The sequence below is a fragment of the Bubalus bubalis genome, chromosome 15 (genome assembly GCF_019923935.1).
Source record: "Bubalus bubalis isolate 160015118507 breed Murrah chromosome 15, NDDB_SH_1, whole genome shotgun sequence".
NCBI classification, from domain to species: domain Eukaryota; kingdom Metazoa; phylum Chordata; class Mammalia; order Artiodactyla; family Bovidae; genus Bubalus; species Bubalus bubalis.
The window spans coordinates 9907759-9930066 of record NC_059171.1 but is presented as its reverse complement, the minus strand read 5'-3'; the positions used below and the strand labels follow the sequence as shown (position 1 = coordinate 9930066).

The following is a 22308-nucleotide window of genomic DNA, read 5'->3' as shown; positions in this document are numbered from 1 at the left end:
ATCCTTTTTTTTTTAGACATTGGAGACACAGGGTTAAGAAAAGAACCTTCATTCTTTTCCCTGACCAACTTTTATAACTTTAGAGGGTGTTTTTAAATAGATTATATACTGTAGAAGGAGTATAAGATTTCTCAGTTTCATAAATTTCTCTTCCCTGGAAACAAAGAGAGGATTTTAGGAAAGAGGGGGGCAAGAGATAAAGAAAACCATCCAGAAACTCTGTAAGTGCTAAAACCAGGACAGGGATGAAGGGAGGGTGGATCCTAAAGATACTTAGAAGTGAAATTGATAGGACACCGAACGGATTGGACATGGAAAAGGATGGTGCAGAGGAAGAGTCTTAGGATGTGGTATTTTGGGTCTGTTCAGTTGGCTAGAGACTGAAGTACAGAAGGAGGCACAGATTTCCTAAGGAAGATGTTAGATTTGATTCTGAGTGCAGCTGTCAATCAGATATCTGTGTAGAGTTGTTAAGCAAGCAGTTAGATAACTCCTGACTCTGGTTTCCAGGAGAGGGTCCTCTGGGGATACAGAGCCCTGGCGGGACCGCCTCGGACAGCGTAGGAGTTGAAGCCAGTTTAGAGGAGAAGGTGAGACCCAGGCACACAGGAGGGGCCAGGTCCCAGAGAACTCAGGGAGATTCCTAGCGACAACTAGACAGATGATACTGCAGGAGAAAAGCAATGAGAAATAGCCGGATGGATCCAAGACCGCTGAGAGCTCAAGTAAAATAAAAGATCGATCTGTATTTTTTGGATTAACCACAAAAAAGCTTGTGCCCTATGCTGGGTTGATTTGGAGGGAATGGTGTTGGGGGAGGTCCCATTGCAGTAGGGATCAAGTATACATTTGAGAGGCTGATTCTGTAATTGTCATCATTATTTTATTTCTATCACTGAAGAAATTTTGAAATCCCTATTAAGGGAAATAAAAAATCTGATTGCTTTGCTCTACTTGTACCTCCAGATCTGTATTTTTAAATAGGAAATATGTATTTAACCACCATTTACTTGAACTAGGTTCTCAGCAGTGTGATAAATTCTGGACTGAGTTGATATGTGATATTGAAATGATATGCTCCCTGCCATTATGAAGCATTATAACAGTTTCTGTAAGCTCTGCAAAGAACAGAACAGTAGAGTTTATCATACAGGGGATGGCAGGGGGCGAGGGGTATCAAGGACCCCTTTGAGTAAGTGAATTTGAGCTGAGGTAAGTTTTCCTGGCTGAGTGAAAGGCCCTGATGTGAGATGAAACTTGTGACTGATTAAACCAGTGAGGTCTGAGATTAAGATAGGAGAGGTAAGCAGAGACTGTTTACTGTCCTGAGTTACTTGTTGTTCAGTTGCTCAATTATGTCTGACACTTTGCGATCCCTTGGACTGCAGCCCACCAGGCTTCCTTGTCCTTCACTATCTCCTGGAGTTTGCTGAAAAGCATGTCCATTGAGTCGGTGATGCCATCCAACCATCTCATCCTGTCATCCCCTTCTCCTCCTGCCTTCAATCTTTCCCAGCATCAGGGTCTTTTCCAATGAGTCAGCTCTTCGCATCAGGTGGCCAAAGTATTGGAACTTCAGCTTCACCATCAGTCTTTCCAATGAATATTCAGGATTGATTTCCTTTAGGATTGACTGGTTGGATCTCCTTGCTGTCCAAGGGACTCTCAAGAGTCTTCTCCAACACCACAGTTCAAAAGCATCAATTCTTCAGCACTCAGCCATCTTTATGGTCCAACTCTCACATCTGTACATGACTACTGGAAAAACCATAGATTTGATTATATGAGCATTTGGCAGCAAAGTGATGCCTGTGCTTTTTAATACGCTGTCTAGGTTTGTCATAGCTTATCTTGCAAGGAGCAAGTGTCTCTTAATTTCATTGCTTCAGTCACCATCTGTAATGATTTTGGAGCCCAAGAAAATAAAATCTGCCACTGTTTCCATTTATTTTCCATCTACTTGCCATGAAGTGATGGGACCGGATGCCATGATCTTAGTTTCCTGAATGTTGAGTTTTAAGCCAGGTTTTTGCTTCTCCTCTTTCACTTTCATCAAGAGGCTCTTTAGTTCTTCTTCACTTTCTGCCATAAGGGTGGTGTCATCTGGATATCTGAGGTTATTGGTATTTTCTTCTGGCAATCTTAATTCCAGCTTGTGCTTCTGTGCTTCCAGCTCTGCATTTTGCATGACATGCTTCAGTCCATGGGGTTACAAAGAGCCGAACACAACTGAGCAACTGAACAACAACTCTGCATAGAAGTTAAATAAGCAGGGTGACAATATACAGCCTTGACATACTCCATTCCCAGTCTGGAAGCTTCGTTGTTCCATGTCTGATTCTAACTGTTGCTTCCTCCCCTGCATATGGGTTTCTCAGGAAGCAGGTAAGATGTTCTGGTATTCCCATCTCTTTAAGAATTTTTCAGTTTGATGTGATCCACACAGTCAAAGGCTTTAGTGTAGTCAGTGAAGCTGAAGTAGATGGTTTTCTGGAGTTCCCTTGCTTTTTCTGTGATCCAACGAATGTTGGCAATTTGATCTCTGGTTCTTCCACCTTTTTGAATTTCAGTGTCCCTCTGGAAGTTCTTGGTTCACGTATTGTTGAAACCTAGCTTAAAGCCTAGCATTACCTTGCTAGCATGTGAAATGAGTGCAGTTGTGCAGTTTGAACATTCTTTGGCATTGCCCTTTTTTGGGATTGGAGTGAAAATTGACCTTTTCCAGTCCTGTGGCCACTTCTGAGTTTTCCAAATTTGCTGGCATATTGAGTTCAGCCCTTTAACAGCATCATCTTTTAGGATTTGAAATAGCTCAGCTGGAATTCCATCCCCTCTACTAGCTTTGTTTGTAGTAATGCTTTCTAAGGCCCACTTGACTTCACATTCCAGGATGTCTGGCTATAGATGAGCGACAACACCATCATGGTTATCCATGTATTCTTCTGTGTATTCTTGTCACCTCATCTTGATATCTTCTGCTTCTGTTAAGTCCATACCATTTCTGTCCTTTATCGTGCCCATCTTTGCATGAAATGGTCGCCTGGTATCTAGTTTTCTTGAAGGGATCTCTAGTCTTGCCCATTCTGTTGTTTTTCTCTATTTCTTTGTATTGTTTCCGTAAGAAGACTTTCTTATCTCTCCTTTCCATTTTTGAGAACTCAGTATTCAGATGGGTATCTCTCTCCTTTTCTCCTTTGTCCTTTGCTTCTCTTCTTTCCTAAGCTATTTGTAAGGCCTCCTCAGGCAATCATTTTGCCTTGTTGCATTTCTTTTTCTTGGGAATGGCCTTGGTCACCACCTCCTGTACAATGTTAGGTTACTTAAAGCGTTTTTTTACTTTGTCTAAAGTAGAGTAGTCACTTCATCTGAGGATCCGAATATAAAGTTCTTAAGGGCAGTGATTTTCCTTTGTTTTGATTGACATCTCCCTGTTGTACAAAATAGTATTAGCACTTTGTAGATGGCTCAGATATTTTTGAATAAATACTGTTAGTTAAATGAATGAATGAATACACTTGTACTTGACAAGATTATTCCATCTGTTTTATGGTAAACAGACTGCAGTATAGGGGAGGAGTTGTGTTGATTAGCTCCAGTGAAAGCTGGTAGCGCTGGCCAGTGGTGGAGGAGGAGAAACACGTCTAGAGGGAGAGTAATTTGATGGTGGCCCCATGGGAGCGAAAGATGATCAGGGTATTTTATATACGAACAACAGAGTGGTGCAGGGGTCCCTCTAAGTCACTGTGACTTAACTGAGCTCTTTCCAAATGCTTCTTCCTGCTCTGTGTGGGTTTGCTTTTTGACATTGCCACGCACCCTAGATTCCTACTTACTCAAGGTTTATCTTACTTTGTTACCAAGCTCTGTGAATTTGACGTAGACTTTTAATACAGCACCTCCTCAGTTTCCCTCATATTCTCCGTTCTTAGGGCCACGTCTGTGCTGGATGCTATATCAATTCTTGTCTACGCTGTTGATATCCAGTCCTCTTGCCCGCTTGCCTTTCTTACACTATTTATTCTCCGGTCCATATATACCCATAATATAGAAATGAGTATGTCATTCAGTTCCCTAAAAACTCTGTGCTTTCCCATTGCCTATAATGTAAAGTCTACATCAACAGTACTGTTTGGTTGTACATTCAATTAAATTAAACAAATATTCATTTGAGCTCCTACTATTTGCTTGCCTGTGATTTAGTCATAGGAGAAGGCAGTAGCACCCCACTCCAGTACTCTTGCCTGGAAAATCCCATGGATGGAGGAGCCTGGTAGGCTGCAGTCCATGGGGTCGCTAAGGGTCGGGCACGACTGAGCGACTTCACTTTCACTTTTCACTTTCATGCATTGGAGAAGGAAATAGCAACCCACTCCAGTGTTCTTGCCTGGAGAATCCCAGGGACGGGGAAGCCTGTGGGCTGCCGTCTATGGGGTCGCAAAGAGTCGGACACGACTGAAGTGACTTAGCAGATTTAGTCACATGGGGCTTCCCTGGTAGCTCAGCTGGTAAAGAATCCATCTGCAATGCAGGAGACCCTGGTTTGATTCCTGGGTTGGGAAGATCCCCTGGAGAAGGGATAGGCTACCTACTCCAGTATTCTTGGGGTTCCCTGGTGGCTCAGATGGTAAAGAATCCACCTGCAATGCAGGAGACCTGGGTTGGATCCCTGGGTTGGGAAGATCCCCTGGAGGAGGGCATGGCAACCCACTCCAGTATTCTTGCCTGGAGAATCCCCGTGGACAGAGGAGCCTGAAGGGCTATAGTCCATAGTGTCACAAAGAGTCAGACACGACTGCATGACTAAGGACAGCACAGCACATACTCTGCCATACTCTGTGCACCTTCATAATTTTCTGCCTAGGATTACTAACTCTTACCTGGATAACCATAACTGATTGCATTGGACATGCCTGCTACCATTTTTCTGTAACCAGTCTCGGGCCTGGCTTTGTAGCCTTCTTTGTTATTGGCAAATATGACAGATCTTGATGGGATAAAAATTGTCTGTGCTTTAAGACTGTTGAAGATTTGGATCACCATTGAATGATTTTTTTCACCTTCTGAAATAATCTGCACTTTGGCTGCTGCTGCTGTTAAGTCACTTCAGTTGTGTCCGACTCTGTGTGACCCCATAGACATCAGCCCACCAGGCTCTCCTGCCCCTGAGATTCTCCAGGCAAGAACACTGGAGTGGGTTGCCATTTCCTTCTCCAAAGCATGCAAGTGAAAAAGTGAAAGTGAAGTAGCTCAGTCTTGTCCGACTCTTAGCGACCCCATGGACTGCAGCCTAACAGGCTCCTCCATCCATGGGATTTTCCAGGCAAGAGTACTGGAGTGGGGTGCCACTGCCTTCTCCATGCACTTTGGCAGGAGGGTGTTAACATAAATGCTGATGTTCAGATTATGGGCCCTTGGTGATGCCTTTGTGTTTCTCTGCTCTTCTGATAAGCAGGAGTCACTTTTCTATGTATTTAGGAGTTGCAGCTTTTCCTTCATGTTTTCATTACACTCATTCAGCAAACATTCAACTGGTTGCTGGTGTCAGGGGTTTCAAACTTCTTCAGCTGGAGGTCCCTTTTTTCCCAAAGGAAATCTTCAGTTCAGTTCAGTTCAGTCGCTCAGTCGTGTCCGACTCTTTGCGACCCCATGAATCGCAGCACGCCAGGCCTCCCTGTCCATCACCAACTCCTGGAGTTCACTCAGACTCACGTCCATCGAGTCAGTGATGCCATCCAGCCATCTCATCCTCTGTCGTCCCCTTCTCCTCCTGCCCCCAATCCCTCCCAGCATCAGAGTCTTTTCCAAGGAGTCAACTCTTCCCATGAGGTGGCCAAAGTACTGGAGTTTCAGCTTTAGCATCATTCCTTCCAAAGAAATCCCAGGGCTGATCTCCTTCACAATGGACTGGTTGGATCTCCTTGCAGTCCAAAGGACTCTCAAGAGTCTCCTCCAACACCACAGTTCAAAAGCATCAATTCTTCAGTGCTCAGCTTTCTTCACGGTCCAACTCTCACATCCATGCATGACCACTGGAAAAACCATAGCCTTGACTAGACGGACCTTTGTTGGCAAAGTAATGTCTCTGCTTTTGAATGTACTATCTAGGTTGGTCATAACTTTCCTTCCAAGGAGTAAGCGTCTTTTAATTTCATGGCTGCAGTCACCATCTGCAGTGATTTTGGAGCCCCAAAAAATAAAGTCTGACAAGGAAATCTTAAAATATATTAAATCTTAAAACAGATTTCTATGGACCTATGCTGGTTAAGGTATCGTAGTTAATCCAAAGCTGCTTGATAGCCACTTGGTGACTCCAGGAACTACCTCCAGGAAGTGGTATTAGACTCTGAAGCAGAATCACTTGAATAACAGTGATGACAGACATGGGAGATATGACATTTCTGAAGGGTTTATACATATAAGTAATGCCTGGAGTCTACCAGTATTCATAAGACCCACATTTCTTTCCATACTTTATGATATTAAAATTGTTTTTTCTAACTAGAACCACGATTTGGGTACTTACTAATGTTTATAGCACTTTCTCTTGGTGGCCTGCACGTCATCTTTTTTGAAAAATAAGTGAATGGTTTTAGTCTGTTTGGGGCCTATTCCATTGAAGTGAATATGTGCTTCCAGCATGTCTCCTGCCTGCTGACTCTCCTCTACTCCCCTCTGGGTAGCCATAAAATGATGGGTAATATCTCTGCCTGTTTTGTCAGAAACTTGCTTTGCTTTCTTCCTAGCTTACGTTCTTTATTCATTCATTCAGCAAAACTTTACCTACTTTGTCTACTGTTCTAGACACTCTACTAAATTCTGTGGAAGCTGCTGTTGCTGCTGCTGCTAAGTTGCTTCAGTCATGTCCCACTCTGTGCGACCCCACAGACGGCAGCCCACCAGGCTCCCCCGTCCCTGGGATTCTCCAGGCAAAAACACTGGAGTGGGTTGCCATTTCCTTCTCCAGTGCATGAGAGGAAAGGTGGAAGTGAAGTCGCTCAGTCGTGTCCAACTCTTAGCGACCCCATGGACTGCAGCCCACCAGGCTCCCCTGTCCATGGGATTCTCCAGGCAAGAATACTGGAGTGGGGTGCCATTGCCTTCTCCGGCTGTGGAAGCTGTAGGTAACAAAATCAGTCAGAATTTCTGCGTTTGTGAAGCTGACACTGTGACTAGGGAAACATTCAGAAACAGGATGAACATATCAAGAAGGAGCTACTGAAGCACTCTAGAGGAAGGGGAAGGAAATGCATTGTCCCTGTAAGAGATGACCCAGAAATGTTTGAAGTATTTTACTAGAAATCACGATTTAGTCATTCTTGTTTCATCTTGCATCCCACCTCAGGCTCTTTCAATGCCTTGATGTCCTACTTCAGGTAGTCATCCCAGTTTCTGGACCAGCTGCTGATGCAGCTGCTAACCGGCTTGTTCCAGGATGAACTCGTGGCCTTGTTCTCATTAACACAGTTATCCCATTGTTGACTGATTACCTGGACTGAGCATGACTTCTCCTGCTTCCTCAAAGCTCACTTTACTTAGTCACTAGGTTTCAAACATTTTTTTCCTTTTAACCATCAGACAAAATCATAAGCTGGAGTTCAACCTATAAATCAAGGAAAGATCTGAATGGGACTGGGAGGTGTTTCGGATGAGACCAAAGGCTCTCCTTCCTTCCCCCAGTCCCCACACTTTGAGGCTGCATGTCACCTCCATGGCCTCCTACTGCAGAGCTTTTGTTTCTTAGGGTAACATTGCAGAGCCGTTTCTTTGAGCCCTGCCTTGTCCTTCTGTGATGACTGAAATACTCTATAACTGAGCTTTCTAATATGGTGGCCATGCCACCACGGCTGTTGAACACTTGAATGTGACTAGTGTGACTGAGGAATTAAATTTTAAATTTTATTTACTTTTAATTAATTAAATTTTAAATGGCTGCGTGTGACTCAGTTCACTTCAGTTCAGTTGCTCAGTTGTGTCTGACTCTTTGCGACCCCATGAATCACAGCACACCCGGCCTCCCTGTCCATCACCAACTCCCGGAGTTCACTCAGACTCACGTCCATCGAGTCAGTGATGCCACCCAGCCATCTCATCCTCTGTCGTCCCGTTCTCCTCCTGCCTTCAATCTTTCCCAGCATCAGGGTCTTTTCTAATGAGTCAGTTCTTCGCATCAGGTAGCCAGTGTATTGGAGTTTCAGCTTCAACATAGTCCTTGCAATGAACACCCAGGACTGATCTGCTTTAGGATGGACTGGTTGGATCTCCTTGCAGTCCAAGGGACTCTCAAGAGTCTTCTCCAACCCCACAGTTCAAAAGCACCAATTCTTCGGCGCTCAGCTTTCTTTATGGTGACTAGTACAGTGGTTTTAGAAGGTGCAGTTCCAGTATAATGCTAACTCTAGATACAATATTTACTGAGTGTTTCTTGTAGAAAATAGCAAGACACATTCTTGTATAAAACTCCAGATCTTGTATGAAATAGCAGTAGTTTTAGATGATAGTGAACTCAGAATGCCTGGAGTAAGTTCTAGCTTGTAACCTCAAACAGATTATCTACTCTTGTCCTCAGTTCCCTTTTAGAAGATGGGCAACTTTGTAGTACTTTTTCATAGTGAGATTTTAAAATAAGATTAAAGCATGCAGGGAATTTGGTGTAGTGCCTAATTACTTGATTTTAGTTGACTTATCCTAAGGGTTTTTGTGGGATTTTTTTTTCCCTTGTAAAAATAAAACATGTTTATTGCATAACATTTAAATAAAAGAAAGATAACAGAAAGAAACTAAAACTAATCTATAATTCTACCATCCATAGACAAGAACAGAAAAACTTTGAAATATGGAAAAAATTGGTTTGGGTTCATAATATATTTTGTCTTTTTTTGAATATGCATGTGTATGATATATGACTATACTGTTAGTATTATTGTAAAAAAAGGGAGCTTTTGGAGACTATGTCATGTGTATAAATTGCCTTACGCATCTCCTTTTCTAATATAAAAGGCTTTAGGAGATATATTGTGATTACTGAAAGACATTTTAAAACTGGTAAACTCAGTAATCCAATTCAAAAATTTATCTTTTGTTACTTAATGTTTTCAGAGTGTAGATACTCTTTTTAGGATTTTTTAAGGATGGATAAAAGGCGTAGAAGATTGTATCTTAAATTTGTCATGTTTCTTGAAAGTTCTAGTATTTCAAAGTTGTGACTAAAGGCATGCTTTATTCTTACCTGAAAACTGGGTTCCCCTCTTGGTGGGTATTTCAGAAGATACAACCAGGAAAAGGAAGGATTTATTACTTGCAGCAAGTAAGGAGAACACTAGCGATCTTATCCAAAGCAGTGTCTCCCCGAATAGCAAAATTGGGGGAATTTTAAGCCACATGCATATTCATGAAGGACTGGAACAGAGAAGAATTCAACATAAAGGAACTTCCCTGATGGTCCAGTGGTTAAGAATCCACTTTTCAATGCAGGGGATATGGGTTTGATCCCTGGTTAGGGAGCTGAGATCCTACATGCTGTGCTGCAATGACTGCATCTACAGCTAGAGAGAAGCCTGCGTTCTGCAAAGAGGAGCCAGGGTGGTACAACAAAGACCCACTGCAGCCAAATAAGTAAATGATATCTCAGCATAGACTTGGGGCAGAGGTTGACAGAATCCAAGCTTTAGTTGACTGAAGTCACGAGGGTCAGAAAAGGTCAGAATCATCTTACCTTAGGTTTGGGTGTCTTTAACTGTAGCTACCATCCTTACCAGGATGGAAGTCTTAGTTCCCGAAGAATAACTCCAAGATGTGTATCACATGGTTATGTGTATCCCTTGAGGAACAGCCGGGACTCTGATTTATTGCTGAACTGTTGCTTCTTGACTGCTTTTCCTCTGTTCTGCATTTCTTTGTTCCCTGAAGATCATTTACCACTGAGACCTGTTCAGGGACAAGCATCGTGTCTAGGCTTAGGTCACAAAAGGACTTAGGCCTGAAATGGCTTCTTTTATGTCAAAAAGCTACATCTGGTCCTTTTCCTCTGAGGACACCCTATCCCATCTGCCTGCATCATGGCCTTATAGCAATATATATTCATTTACAATATTTATTGAGCACCTTTTATGTGTCAAGCACTGTGCCAAGTACTGGGGCTATAAAAACAAATAATATGTCATCATAATTTCCTTTAAATAAATTACAGTTTAGTGGAAGAGACTGACCTTGGTTCTAAATAAAATGCAATCAGTGCCATAAGATGATCTAGACAGTGAAATATGGAAATATAGGGTAGTTTTTGGGACAGCCCAGGATAGGAGAGTTGTGCTGGGGCATCCCAAGTGACAAAGAGGTAAAGAACTCACTTGCCTGCGCAGGAGATGTAAGAGATGCGGGTTCGATTCCTGGGCCAGGAAGATCCCGTGGCTGAGGGCATGACAACCCACTCCAGCACTCTTGCCTGGAGAATCCCATGGACAGAGGAGCCTGGTGGGCTACAGTCCATGGGGTCACATGGAGTCGGACACAACTGAAGTGACTTAGCACGCACTAGCTGAGGTGAGACCCAGATGGAGTTTTAAAGGAGTGATGGACTTAAGCAGACAGTGGTGGAGTGAAGGGTATGTCAGGTAAGGGATGCGGTGCAGTGGAACCCTGTGTGACCCAGGGGCTTTCAGAGGCCGTAGTAATTCAGGAAAGAGTTCAGAGGTGGCTGGGGGTACATGGGAGCCAGATATGTCACAAAGCTCTGTCTTTCTGCATCCTAGTAAGACACAAGGACTTTATGCTTAACATTATAAAAGGTCTTTGGATGTGATTTGGAGAATGGATCAGAGATGAACTGTCAGATCAGAAAGTCCATTCAATGGAGTGTCGCTTAGGCAAGGTGAGAGGATAGTTTTATAAGAGTTTGAATTTAGCCTCTTGAAGTGAGTAGCATTCTAGATATTTGGTTCTAGGACTTGGAAGGGATATTAGGGCTAGAGTTACATGTACAAGTCATCCACATAATGGCCATGGTGTGACTATCACAGCACCAGTGAAGTCACTAAGGAAAAGGTATAGAGTGAAAGTTTGAAGAGGATCACGGTGGGGAAATAGAGTAGTTATCATAGGGATGTCAAAGAGTGAACTTTTAAAAGAGACCGAGAAAGAACATGCAGGGAGGCCTGAGAAAAATGAGGAAAATGTTAGAATAATGGAGTCCAGAGGACAGTATGTTTCGTGAAGAAGGAAGTGGTGTACAGTGTCAGCTGATACAAAGATGCCAGATAAATGGTACAGGTGTTTCTTGGATTAATAAGAGACAATTTAGAAGTTTCAGTAGGAGAAGAATACATTGATGCTATAGTCCAGGGTTATTTTACTCAGGATTCTTTGGTTGCAAGTAAAAAGTCAGCTCAAATTAAGATTTAGGTAAAGGAGGGCCTGATTGACTAGGAATGTTTGGAAGATCCAAATTATAGGAATTTTAGAGATGCAGCTAGAATCCAGTAGAATGAGCACGTTTCCTGTGAGGTACCATCAGGATAATCTCTTGTCATTTCTTGGTCTCTTCCCGCCTGCTGCCTTCTTTTCCAACACACACCTGCTTTCTGGACATGAAAGGCAGCAGACCATGTGATTTTCGCCTCTGGATTGGAGTTACTTTTCTTTTCTGAGATGGCCCATCTCAGACTAAGTGCTGTGCCTGGGCCAGCCGCTGGTAGCTGGGGTATGACGTCATCAAAGAACACGGTGGCTCCCAAGGTAGCTATGAGATTAGAGGGCGTGGCAAGTCCCCGTGCTGGGAGGGAAGCTTTCTAGGCAGGGGTCTTATAGGTGTCTACTCCAAGTACATGTAAGGAGGAAAAGGAAATAAGGAAAGTGAGTGTAGATGATGCTTTCAAGAACCTGAGCTTTGAAAATGAGTGTTTTGATGATAGCTTAAACAGAGAAATTTGGACATTTGTACAGTTATTTTGTGACCAAATCATTGACAGAGATTTAGTAATGAGAATTGAAAATTGTATTTAAAAACAAGAGCTAGATACTCATTTTAATGTTTCTGGGAAAAGATTTCTGTTCAGGCATAGTCTTGACTTGTGGACATAGATGTTTATGTGAACAGAGGAAGTTTGGTGGTCACTTTATTGTCGATACATTTTCTCTGAGTAGCCTCCTTTTTGTTTGAGATTATCATGAGCCACATGTGGAGAAAGAAATTGGAGAATATTAGAGTTTTCAAAAGATCCTTGAGGTCATGTATTCCAAGATGCTGAATTTTATAAATAAGAAAAGTAAACTCCAAAGAAGTGAAGGAATCACTTTCAGACAGAAGAAAAAGGGGTATTTTCTGCTTTGGTTTCTCTTTGATGGGTTAAGAAGTCTTTCTTAGAACCTTTTCTATAGGCCTCCCTTCATGACCCATTGTCCATAATTGGAGCACATCTCTCACCTCTGAAACCTGTTGCTGATAAGGGGAATGTGATAACCTGAGTAATATAAAACAAGCAGAATCTGCCCCTAAGAATTGTGTATCTGAACAAAATTAGGGCTCTTCCACGGGGAAGACCGGGATAAGGGCTGGTGAGAAGGAACTCAGCACTATCTGTGACATAAGGTAAGCCAAGGAGCTTATATTTTATTCTGTGGTCAGTGGGACATTCCCAATGGATTTAAACTAGATAATAGGTCAGATCAGATTTGAATATCAGAAATAAATATCTTCACATAACACATGGTAAGACATGAGGTAACAGGTCATCCTTACACTTTGTCTACGTAAGGTGGTGGCACAGTTGAACTGAATTTTGGATTTTCAGAATCTTTACTTATTACCTGCATTCCATTTTCTCATGTATTTATATGCTGTTGATGATTCTGTGTTTGTCTTTTGCCATGGAATTAGGGTTGCTGTCTTTAAACTGGCTATAATATAGGGACTGGGTTTGTAAAAGTTATGAATTAACATTCCTTCTTGTGAAAGCTATGCGTGCATGCTAAGTAGCTTCAATTGTGTCTGACTCTTCAGGACCCTATGGACCCAAGTCCACCAGACTCCTCTGTCCATGGGATTCTTCAGGCTGGCATGGGTTCCCTTACCCTTCCCTAGGGGATCTTCCCTACCCAGGGTTTGATCCTGCCTCTCTTATGTCTCCTGCATTGAAAGGCAAGTTCTTGATCCTTAGCGCCACCTGGGTAGTGATGAAAGCCATGGTTGTGTTTCTTTTTTAAATGTCTTCCTAAGGAGGCACTTAAATTGCTATCAAGTTGCTTACTGTACTTCCCTGTTAGCTCAGATGGTAAAGAATCTGTCTGCAATGTAGGAGAACTGGCTTCGATCCCTGGGTGGTGAAGATCCCTTGGAGAAGGAAGTGGCAACCCACTCCAGTATTCTTGCCTGGAGAATCCCATGGACGGAGGAGCCTGGCGGGCTACAGTCCACGGGGTCACAGAGTCAGACACGACTGAGCGACTAACACTTCACTGCTTACTGTCAGTATTATCACTGGTTGGGGCGTTTGAGTGTATAATACAGAGTCACATATACAGATGTTGTACAAATAGGCTATAATAAATTCTAAGAGAGACGCAGAGGAAGCCTGATACTGTTGATATGTAGGGCAGCTGGGGAAAGCTTTAAGAGGATGTGGAATCCATAATGAGCAGTAAGTAATGTATAAGATGGGACATGTTCTAGATAAAGGAAACAGAAGCTCTATAAAGAAAGGCAGAAAAGTCAAGGAGTAATGTCAAGGTGCCCTACATAGGCAGAGCATACAATTGGGAAAAGGCATTGGAAATAAAGCCATAAATGGACCATGGAGAGGAAGGCCAAAGAGAAGACGCTCACACAAGTTGGTGCCTGATATGAGTAGGCACTGTGGTGGGGTCCTGTCACAGCAGAGGATCGCATCCCCATTCTTAAGAGGGACTGAAAAGGAAACAGAAAGTGGAAGTGAAAGTCGCTCAGTCATTGCAACCCCTTGGACTATACAGTCAATGGAATTCTCCAGGCCAGGATACTGGATGGGTAGCCATTCCCTTCTCCAGGGGATCTTCCCGTCCCAGGGATCAAACCCAGGTCTCCCGCATTGCAGGTGGATTCTTTTCCAGCTGAGCCGCCAGGGAAGAGTAACTCACTCAGGGTAACTCACTTGCCTGAAGGCTCACTACTAATGGTCAAGAGAGTCTACATTTGCAACCACGTCTGTCTTAACTTGGAAGTTCTGTTATCGCTGTTAATAAATATCCTTCCCACTGTATAATTGCATCCGGCTGAAATGTTAGCATTTGACTTTTATTCTTAAGCATTGTTGAAGGGTTCTGAGCAGGAATGAGTGTTGCCAGAGGTGTTTATCAAGGAAATGAGATGTTGGTGGTGTAGAGGCTGGAACGGCTACCTTTCGAGTCTGCAGACAATTGCTTGTAACATCTCACACCCAGTCACTGGAATCTGACAATGGCTCCATTGTCAGAACCATATTTGCTCCATTTTCCAGAGAAATACAAATCAAACTCTGTGCCAGCTTTTTCCTCCTGCCTTTCCATTTAATAGTACCTTGGTCTTTGGTTCCACTTGGGCTTAATCCTCTTTGGTGCGTGCCTTGTAGCTTTCTTAACTAATACCCAGATAAGACTAACTCTGAACTAACAACTAATTGACCGAAAAGTTCCTCGGTCCATAACACCTGTGAAACAGACATTTCTTCTTTTAAAATTGACGTGATGAACTCTGATAGAAAATGTTATGCCATTCATTATACCAATACTGAATTCTTTTACACCAATCATCTCTAGAGTGGTATGTAAACAAGGAAAATGCAGAAGGCCTGTTCTTCATACTTTAAAAACACATCTGGAACTATTTGAACTAACTAAAAGCAAAATAAGTGCCATGGCGGATTATGCCATACCTTTTCACATAAAATAACAACAACAAAAAAGGAAATGGAAAACATACCACTTCTAGAAGGCCCTGACATTGAATTGGGTATTGAAATGCTATCAGTAATATATTTATATATACCACATTTCCTTCCATGCATCAGCCATCTTTGGTACATATGTGTTGGATATTCGCCATGTGAGTTGAAAACTTACCATATAGGGAAGATGTTGTTTAGAAGTGGTGTGAATCATTAAGGTAGATGATTCTTTTTTAAAATACATAATTTACTGATCTGATAACGTTTTTTTCTTTCTTTTTGGGTTTATCATTTTGTGTCAATAAATGTCAGCTTTCCCCCACAGCAACTAAAAATAGAAATTACATACAAGAACAATATAATTTTCATAGACTTAGAAAACTGCTTAAGAAATATTATAGCTTAATATTGGTTTTACTATATCCTCTAATTTGAAATGGAATGAAATACTTCTATGATTGAATCATAGCTCTTTTACTGTTTGCTATAGAAATTTCAAGAATATATATTTCAGAATGTTTTTTTAAAAAATAATCCAAAGCAAATGCAACAGAACTCAGCATAGTTAAAACACATTTTCTGAGTTTACTTGCATCTCTCTGCTCCAGAGGGTTTTTGTGTGTGTATGTATGGCTTAGGCCTGGCTGGTTATTTCACCATCTATCTCAATTCTGGATTGACTGCAGTGAACAGCACAGAATGAGTTACATATGGTCCCACTTTGTCAAAGTTTGTAGGACCTCTGGGTTGGAACTCCTTTTCATCAGAGTGAAACTAACCATCACAGAAATGTGGCCCATGTCAAAATCCTAAATACACATACACATGTACATACATTCTGGTGAAAGTGTGTATATTACTGTTAGAAGTGGTGTGTTTGGCTCTTCACTGGCTTAGTGCTTATTGCTCCTAAAATGATGACATTTCAGAAATTAAAAAAAAAAAGAGTTGTTCATCTATCTTTTATAATAATTACTGCTGTCATTATGGTTAAATTCTGCATAGGAATCATGTTACATAAGTGGACCAAGACAGGTATTCGAAAGGCGTTCAGATTAAAATTACGCATGTATCAAAAATCTTTCTAAAACTGGCCAGAAGACAAACGCAAGTTTTATCTTAAAAGAGTCTGAAGAGGAAACCCATTGTCAGCTTGCTGGTTCATTTTCCCCTTTTTTCTTAGCGCAGGCTGTTGGAGAAAGAGTAGTAAAAAGTGGGTGTACGATATATTCTCAAGTTTAGATCTTGCTCAGGAATTGCATCAAGGTGAGGCAAGGCCCGTGTCTACCAAGGCTCAGCCTTTCCGGGTGCTGAAGCTGTCCCCTGTGACTTCCTCCCAAGGCTCCGCCTTGAGGGGTGCTGAAGCTGTCCACTGTAAACTCGGGCCCCTTTCTCCCTGCTTTTTTGTTGTGTTCCCTCTTTCTCGTCTTCCCTTCTCTTGCTTGCTATGTTTATTTATTTATTTTCTGTTATTCCCACTTCCCCTCCCCTCCCCCTTCCTTTCTCTGTGCAACCACGTGCTTCAAATCTGTGGGTCTGGACTGCCTTCGCTAACAGCTCTGTGTGAGTGTTAGCAGAATGCAAACCAGATGGACCAGCAGTTCCCACTGTTATCTCCCAGCCGACTCTGGCAAGCCTGCCTTTATCCTTCCTTCCTTGGCAAGACAGAAATATTTGCCTTTATTTAGGGAGACTTGTATTCGCTGCTGTACCTCTTCCCTAAGCTGCAGCATAAGTGGAAAGCTATTTATTCCCTTGTTGCTGAGGTTGGTTGAGGTGAATAGACTGTGCAATGAATTTAACTATCAAAGAAGTAGTTTTGAGCCTGCCTAACTTCTGCTTTTCTCTAGAATAAGTTATTCACTGGCACTGGTTGTAAAACGCTCTGGAATAGCATATGAGGACAAGTTTTTAATAATAAGATAAAGGTAGAGGTGCTCTCCAAGTGTTTCACCATCATTCCACTCGGAACACTTATTCACTATAGGGATAGTCATTGTTATTCAGCCAGCAGTAGAGATGAAGAAATAGAGATCCTGGTACTGTTCACTGATTCATCTTTCAAAATACTCTTTATTAGGATGGTGATTACTTTGATTCTTTTATTACACCTTTCCTTATGTGGTATCTGTGCTATTTCAGCTTTCAAATGTTATGTTCTGTTGCATCCCAAGTCTTACAAAATTGCTTTGAATAAAGGTGAGGTTGATTTGGAATTGTCATAGTAATAATTTGAGCTTTTCATTTTAATAATTGACAAGTAATTTTGAGAGCTTTTCACTATGGTGGTCATATTGATGTTTTAAGAGACCCATTCTTATGAATAGTCTATATTATTTTACTTTTCAAAAAGTCTAATTGGTAGCTATCTGTGCCTCAGGCTGCAAGAGGCACCTCAGAAACATTTTTGGGGGTATGTGTGCATGTGTACACATATTTGGTAGAAAATTGCATCTTAAAAAAAAAGCAAACACCCTTTTTTTTTACTGGAGATCTGTTTCTCTGAGTAGATTAGATTGAGAAGTTTAAAATTGCAAGAGAAAAATACACTTAGTATAAAAGTCCTGAAGTACCTTATTGGGTAGTCAGGGAATTTCTCCCTGTCACATACTCATAAAAAAATATTAGGAGGGTCTTTAGTTCTTTTGAGTTCTCAGTTTGCTATTTTTCCATTCTTACTCTGCCAGAGATTGTTGGTTGAAGTATTGGTTACATATTTTTTAAATGGTGGATCATAAACTCATAAATTCTAAGTCAATAATAACTTCATTGTGTGACATTTATGTAGTGGTGATTTTTCAAACAGGGCAGAAAAAAAAAATGAAGTGAGAGGTTATGACCAGGAGACATAGCCTGCTTAATCTATTAGACTGGAAAACTAAGCATGGAAAGGGGATGGCAAGTAATACAGAAAGAGCTATCGCAGAACATCAGCGTCTAACAGGATCCCACCTGCATAACAGAGCCTCAGATTTGTGTACTTTCTGAGCTGCCTGAGGGCTTCATTACCGGCCCACTTCCTCATCTATTTTTTACATCTTGCTAATGTTGGCTTCAGCTTCAAGTGAAGTTGTGCTGTTGCATATAACACTACCAAAGGTAGCATCTGCCCAAGCCAGAAATAACAATAGGATGTAAAATTACCCAGTTAGAAATGAGGTCCTGCCATCTGTGCTACACCTTCTTCAGAGGGGTTTGCATGATAAAGTCTTGATTTAAGCCTCAGTAGATAGGCCTATTTTATTGACAGAAGATGCTGGGTTTCTTCTGTTACCTTGCTTGTAAAAAAATATGAGCCCCATGGATAAAACCGAGGTGCTAAAAAAAAGAAAACCCCAAGGTGCTTAAAGAGTCAAATAACATGATCGTGGTGGCGTCCTCCAGATCGTACCGAGAAGCACTCCACGATGCCAGACTCACCTGTGGATGTGAAGACCCCATCCAGGCTGACTCCTCCCACGATGCCACCTCCCCCAACAACTCAGGGGGCTCCCAGAACGAGTTCATTTACACCAACGACGTGTAAGTAGATGTTTCTGCGTTTTCTGTTTTCAAGTTCAAATTAATCTTGTTTTCTGCAAATAAAAATCAAGGGACAAGAAGATCCAGCATAATGTCTTATGCATAAATGAAGATCCCATTTTAGCTTGCTCCTTTTGACTTGGAACATGTTAATAGGCTTCAATTATTTCTAGGTTCCTTCTGATCTTCTAATACCACTTTCTTCCATTATTTACAAATAATGTAAAAATCTACATTCTTAAGTTAAAAGGGGGATCGTTTTATGCAACCAAAGCATGCAGAAACCTTTTGGAAATAAGGAGCATCTTTCTTGTGTTGAACCTGTCAGACATTTATTAAATGTTTATTCCATTTCAGCTTGGCTCAGGACTTGTGTTCTGAACCAGTGGAGTGTACAGCGTTTTGTGTCAGTCTAGGAAAGGACAGACTATTCTGACAGAATACCAACTTCCCTTTCATTCCTGTATGTTTTAGTAGGGATGGGGGAGAGCTTTGTTTTCATCGATCTGAAAATCCTGGTCAAAATATCATCAAAGATTTGTGAAACTAATATTTACAGACCGTGCACCCTGAAATCTATATGTGAATGAAAAATAACTAATAAGCAAAAATAGATCTGTGGGTGTATAAGGGATCAGCAAAAGAGATATCCAGGCTGTTTATGAACGATTGCACTGCCATTTAAAAGGCCTTTCCAAACATGTAAGGAGCAGGGGGCTGCCACAGCGCCGAGTTGTAACCCTGTCAGCTTGCATTTGGTTTGTTCTTACCCAGACTCACAGTGATAGGCGTATGCCTGCTGGGAGAGGGCCTAGTGAGATGTCATTTCTTGACAGGTAGCTCTGGTCCTCACTTGGGACAAGACCATTTTATTTTCTTGAAACTTTTAAGAATGATAAGGTACTTAAAACATCTTCAAACTATCATTGGAAGTCATTTATCAAAATTATATTTCAGAGATGGGTTTGATAAAGATCTACCATGATAAAGTCAATAGTTTCTTTGGTGAGAAATGTGTAAATTTTTCTACCCTAGTTCTTACGGATTATTACCTTGATGTTCAAGTAAATTTTATCGAGTGAGTTCACCGAGTTACCGCCTATCCATGCTATTAGTTGGATTGAAATGTCCTTTTTGGTTTCTAGAAATAACTCTTCAATAATTACCATATCCATTTTGGCTTCTTACATAAAATTTGTGTTTTCCTTAAAGAAGTGGTTAAGAAATATGAGGGGGAGAAAATAGCCTTCTAATTGGGTGGTATAAGGTTAAAACTTGAAAGTACTCTTTCTATAAACACAGCTGTCAGTTGTGTGTACAAAACATGATTAAAAATGTCCAGTGATAAATTTAGTCTCCACCAAATGTACACTTTCTCTCGGGGAGCCGTTTAGAAAGGAATAGTTCTGTTACATTGATGTAAGCCTGTGACAAAAAGCTGACATCCAAAATGCTGTTTGTTCTGTGTTTGAAGCGTTTCAGGTGGCTGGCATATGCGTGCTTGGGAGGCAGGGCTGGCCCTGCGCCCCAGCCAGCCGCCATTGATTACCAGCTTCTGTGCAGACTGTCTTCCTGCAGGGTGAGGGGTCCACCCCTGGAGTCACCGAGCACCCGAGCCCCTGGCCACCCTGTGACGTCAAAGCATCTCGCCAAACACCCCGCAGCTTTGAAATGACTCAAAGTCCCCAGATTGGAAGGGAAGGACCCTTAGTTGTGATTTTCTTGTTGACGTGCGTTATTCGTTTTCTTCTTCTTTCTGATTTTGCGCCCTTCGACAGTAACCAATGGCACGAGCCATTCGCCCACTGCCTTGAATGGCGCTCCGTCGCCGCCCAACGGCTTCAGCAACGGGCCATCCTCCTCTTCCTCCTCGTCTCTGGCTAATCAACAGCTGCCCCCTGCCTGCGGCGCCAGGCAGCTCAGCAAGCTGAAACGGTTCCTCACTACCTTGCAGCAGTTTGGCAATGACATTTCGCCAGAGATAGGAGAGCGAGTCCGCACCCTCGTCCTAGGCCTGGTGGTAAGCCAACGGAACGTGGCCCAACCTGGGGGAAGGGAGAGGGTGGGGAGACTCCAGGCACTGGCTGCGTTCTCGAAGCCCTTTTGTTTCCACACCGGGTATTAAGTGCAAGTCTAATTCTGTAGGAACAAGGGTTTCAGGTCTGCATTACGTATTGACCCCCAGCGTGATTTCTTTTACCGTTTGGCTGTGGTTATACAAATTTATCGTTATTTTGGCCGTAATTGTGTATGTGCATAAAATTTAATAGGTATATCCTCCTGACATGGTTAAGGTACTTCTACAATGGCAAAATATTTTTGTTATGTTAGTGGTTTGCTTAATGTAATGGGGTGCCTATTTTAACTTCGTTGCTTTGGGGAATTTTTATTAGCAGCCTAGATGAGCAAGAATTTATAACAAGTAACACGTTATTCTTTTATGTTTTCATTTTTAAGACTAATAACAGTAAATTTTGTGTGGGAGGGGGAAAATGCATGTAGCATAACATTTACCATTTTAACCATTTCTGGGTGTGCAGTTCAATGGCATTAAGTACATCCGCATTGTGGTATAACCATCACTACTATGCATTTCCAGAACTTTCTCATCACCCCAAACTGAAATTGTACATATAAAACAATAATACCCTGATTTCTTCCTCCCTTAACCCTTTGTAACCATTCTTTTTGTTGTTGTTGTTACAGGTAGAATTACATAAACCATTAGTTTGAGAATAGAAGTGTTGATTTGGGCACATTATACTACAATGTGTCCATTGTCACACTGGAAATTGGAACATATTTCTTTTTTTTTTTTTTTTTTTTTGCATTCTAAATCACTTTTACATGTCCTGTGATTTTCTTTATAAATAATTATTTTCATTTAGGATGATGATTTCATTTGTTTTATTACCTAGACTTATCATGGGCCAAGCCATACCAGTGTGTTTTACAAAAGAAGTCCTAAAAGTCTGGGTGAGAGGCTAGTGCAGTAGACTTGCTTCAGATCATGGTATCTCACATTTGACAGAGATGTTACAATTCAATTTTTAACCCTTTCCTCCCGCTCCTTCACACTTTAAAAACAAGCAGCTTTCACATATTCCAGAATCCATCAGCAGCACCTTGTATTCCTCTGTGACAGGAAGGCGATTTTGACCTAAGTGTGTCAGCCTACGGCACTTACTTTTGTCAGAATTTACCTTTTCCTTTTTATTTATTCTTGAGTTTTGCACAAAGTCTTTTTGACACATAAGTAACTTATATCATAGAACCACAAAGTAAATCCAAAAACAGTAATTGTGTTGTCGTGTTTGTTACTAGTTAAAAAAAAAATGTCTTTTTGAAAACTGTTATTTAAATCTGATAGGTTCTTTAACCATGCTTTCTGTAACTTCAAATATGTAAAAATTTGATACCTTTAAGTAGCTTTCTTCCCACGTATGAAGTGCAATGCTTTTGAGGGTAGTACTTAAGATATTTATTTGTCTAAAAACTTTTTGGAGATAAGTTAGAGGAAGACATTAATAATGCTAGGCAGGCGGTGAACATTTGTCAAATGATGAATGGAGAATGAATTTTGCTTTGAACATTTGACTGCAGGCTTTGACACGTCATTTTATTTATATACATTTTGCATGTGGGGAAACTGAGGTTTACAGAAGAAAACTATTCTAGGATACCCAATTGGTAGTGACTGACAGCCCTATGATTTGAACTCAGGTAGTAATCATAATGAATCAGATGCTGTTATTTAGATGGAGTTAAGAAAAGTATGATAAGAACTGTTTAAATGTGCAAACACAACGGGCATGGGCTTTAGGAAAATGGAGCCATGGAAACAAAATGAAAGATTAAAAAATGTATTCTCTGATCCTTGTTGTTACAGATAGGA

At 41.4% G+C, this 22308-nt stretch overlaps 1 protein-coding gene across 10 annotated transcripts in view; it reads left to right on the top strand.

The window, feature by feature from the left end:
- RUNX1T1 (RUNX1 partner transcriptional co-repressor 1) overlaps positions 1-22308 on the top strand; it is a 151440-nt gene that overhangs the window by 72063 nt on the left and 57069 nt on the right. For 9 of the 10 annotated variants that reach the window (XM_025265018.3, XM_045162773.1, XM_025265015.3 and 6 more), the window contains 2 exons: positions 18276-18413; positions 20192-20433. In XM_025265018.3, the coding sequence (XP_025120803.1) occupies positions 18276-18413; positions 20192-20433 (380 nt within the window). Of the gene's footprint in view, positions 1-2361; positions 2386-18275; positions 18414-20191; positions 20434-22308 lie in introns of those variants that run through there. The other variant, XM_044928526.2, reaches the window with a different exon arrangement.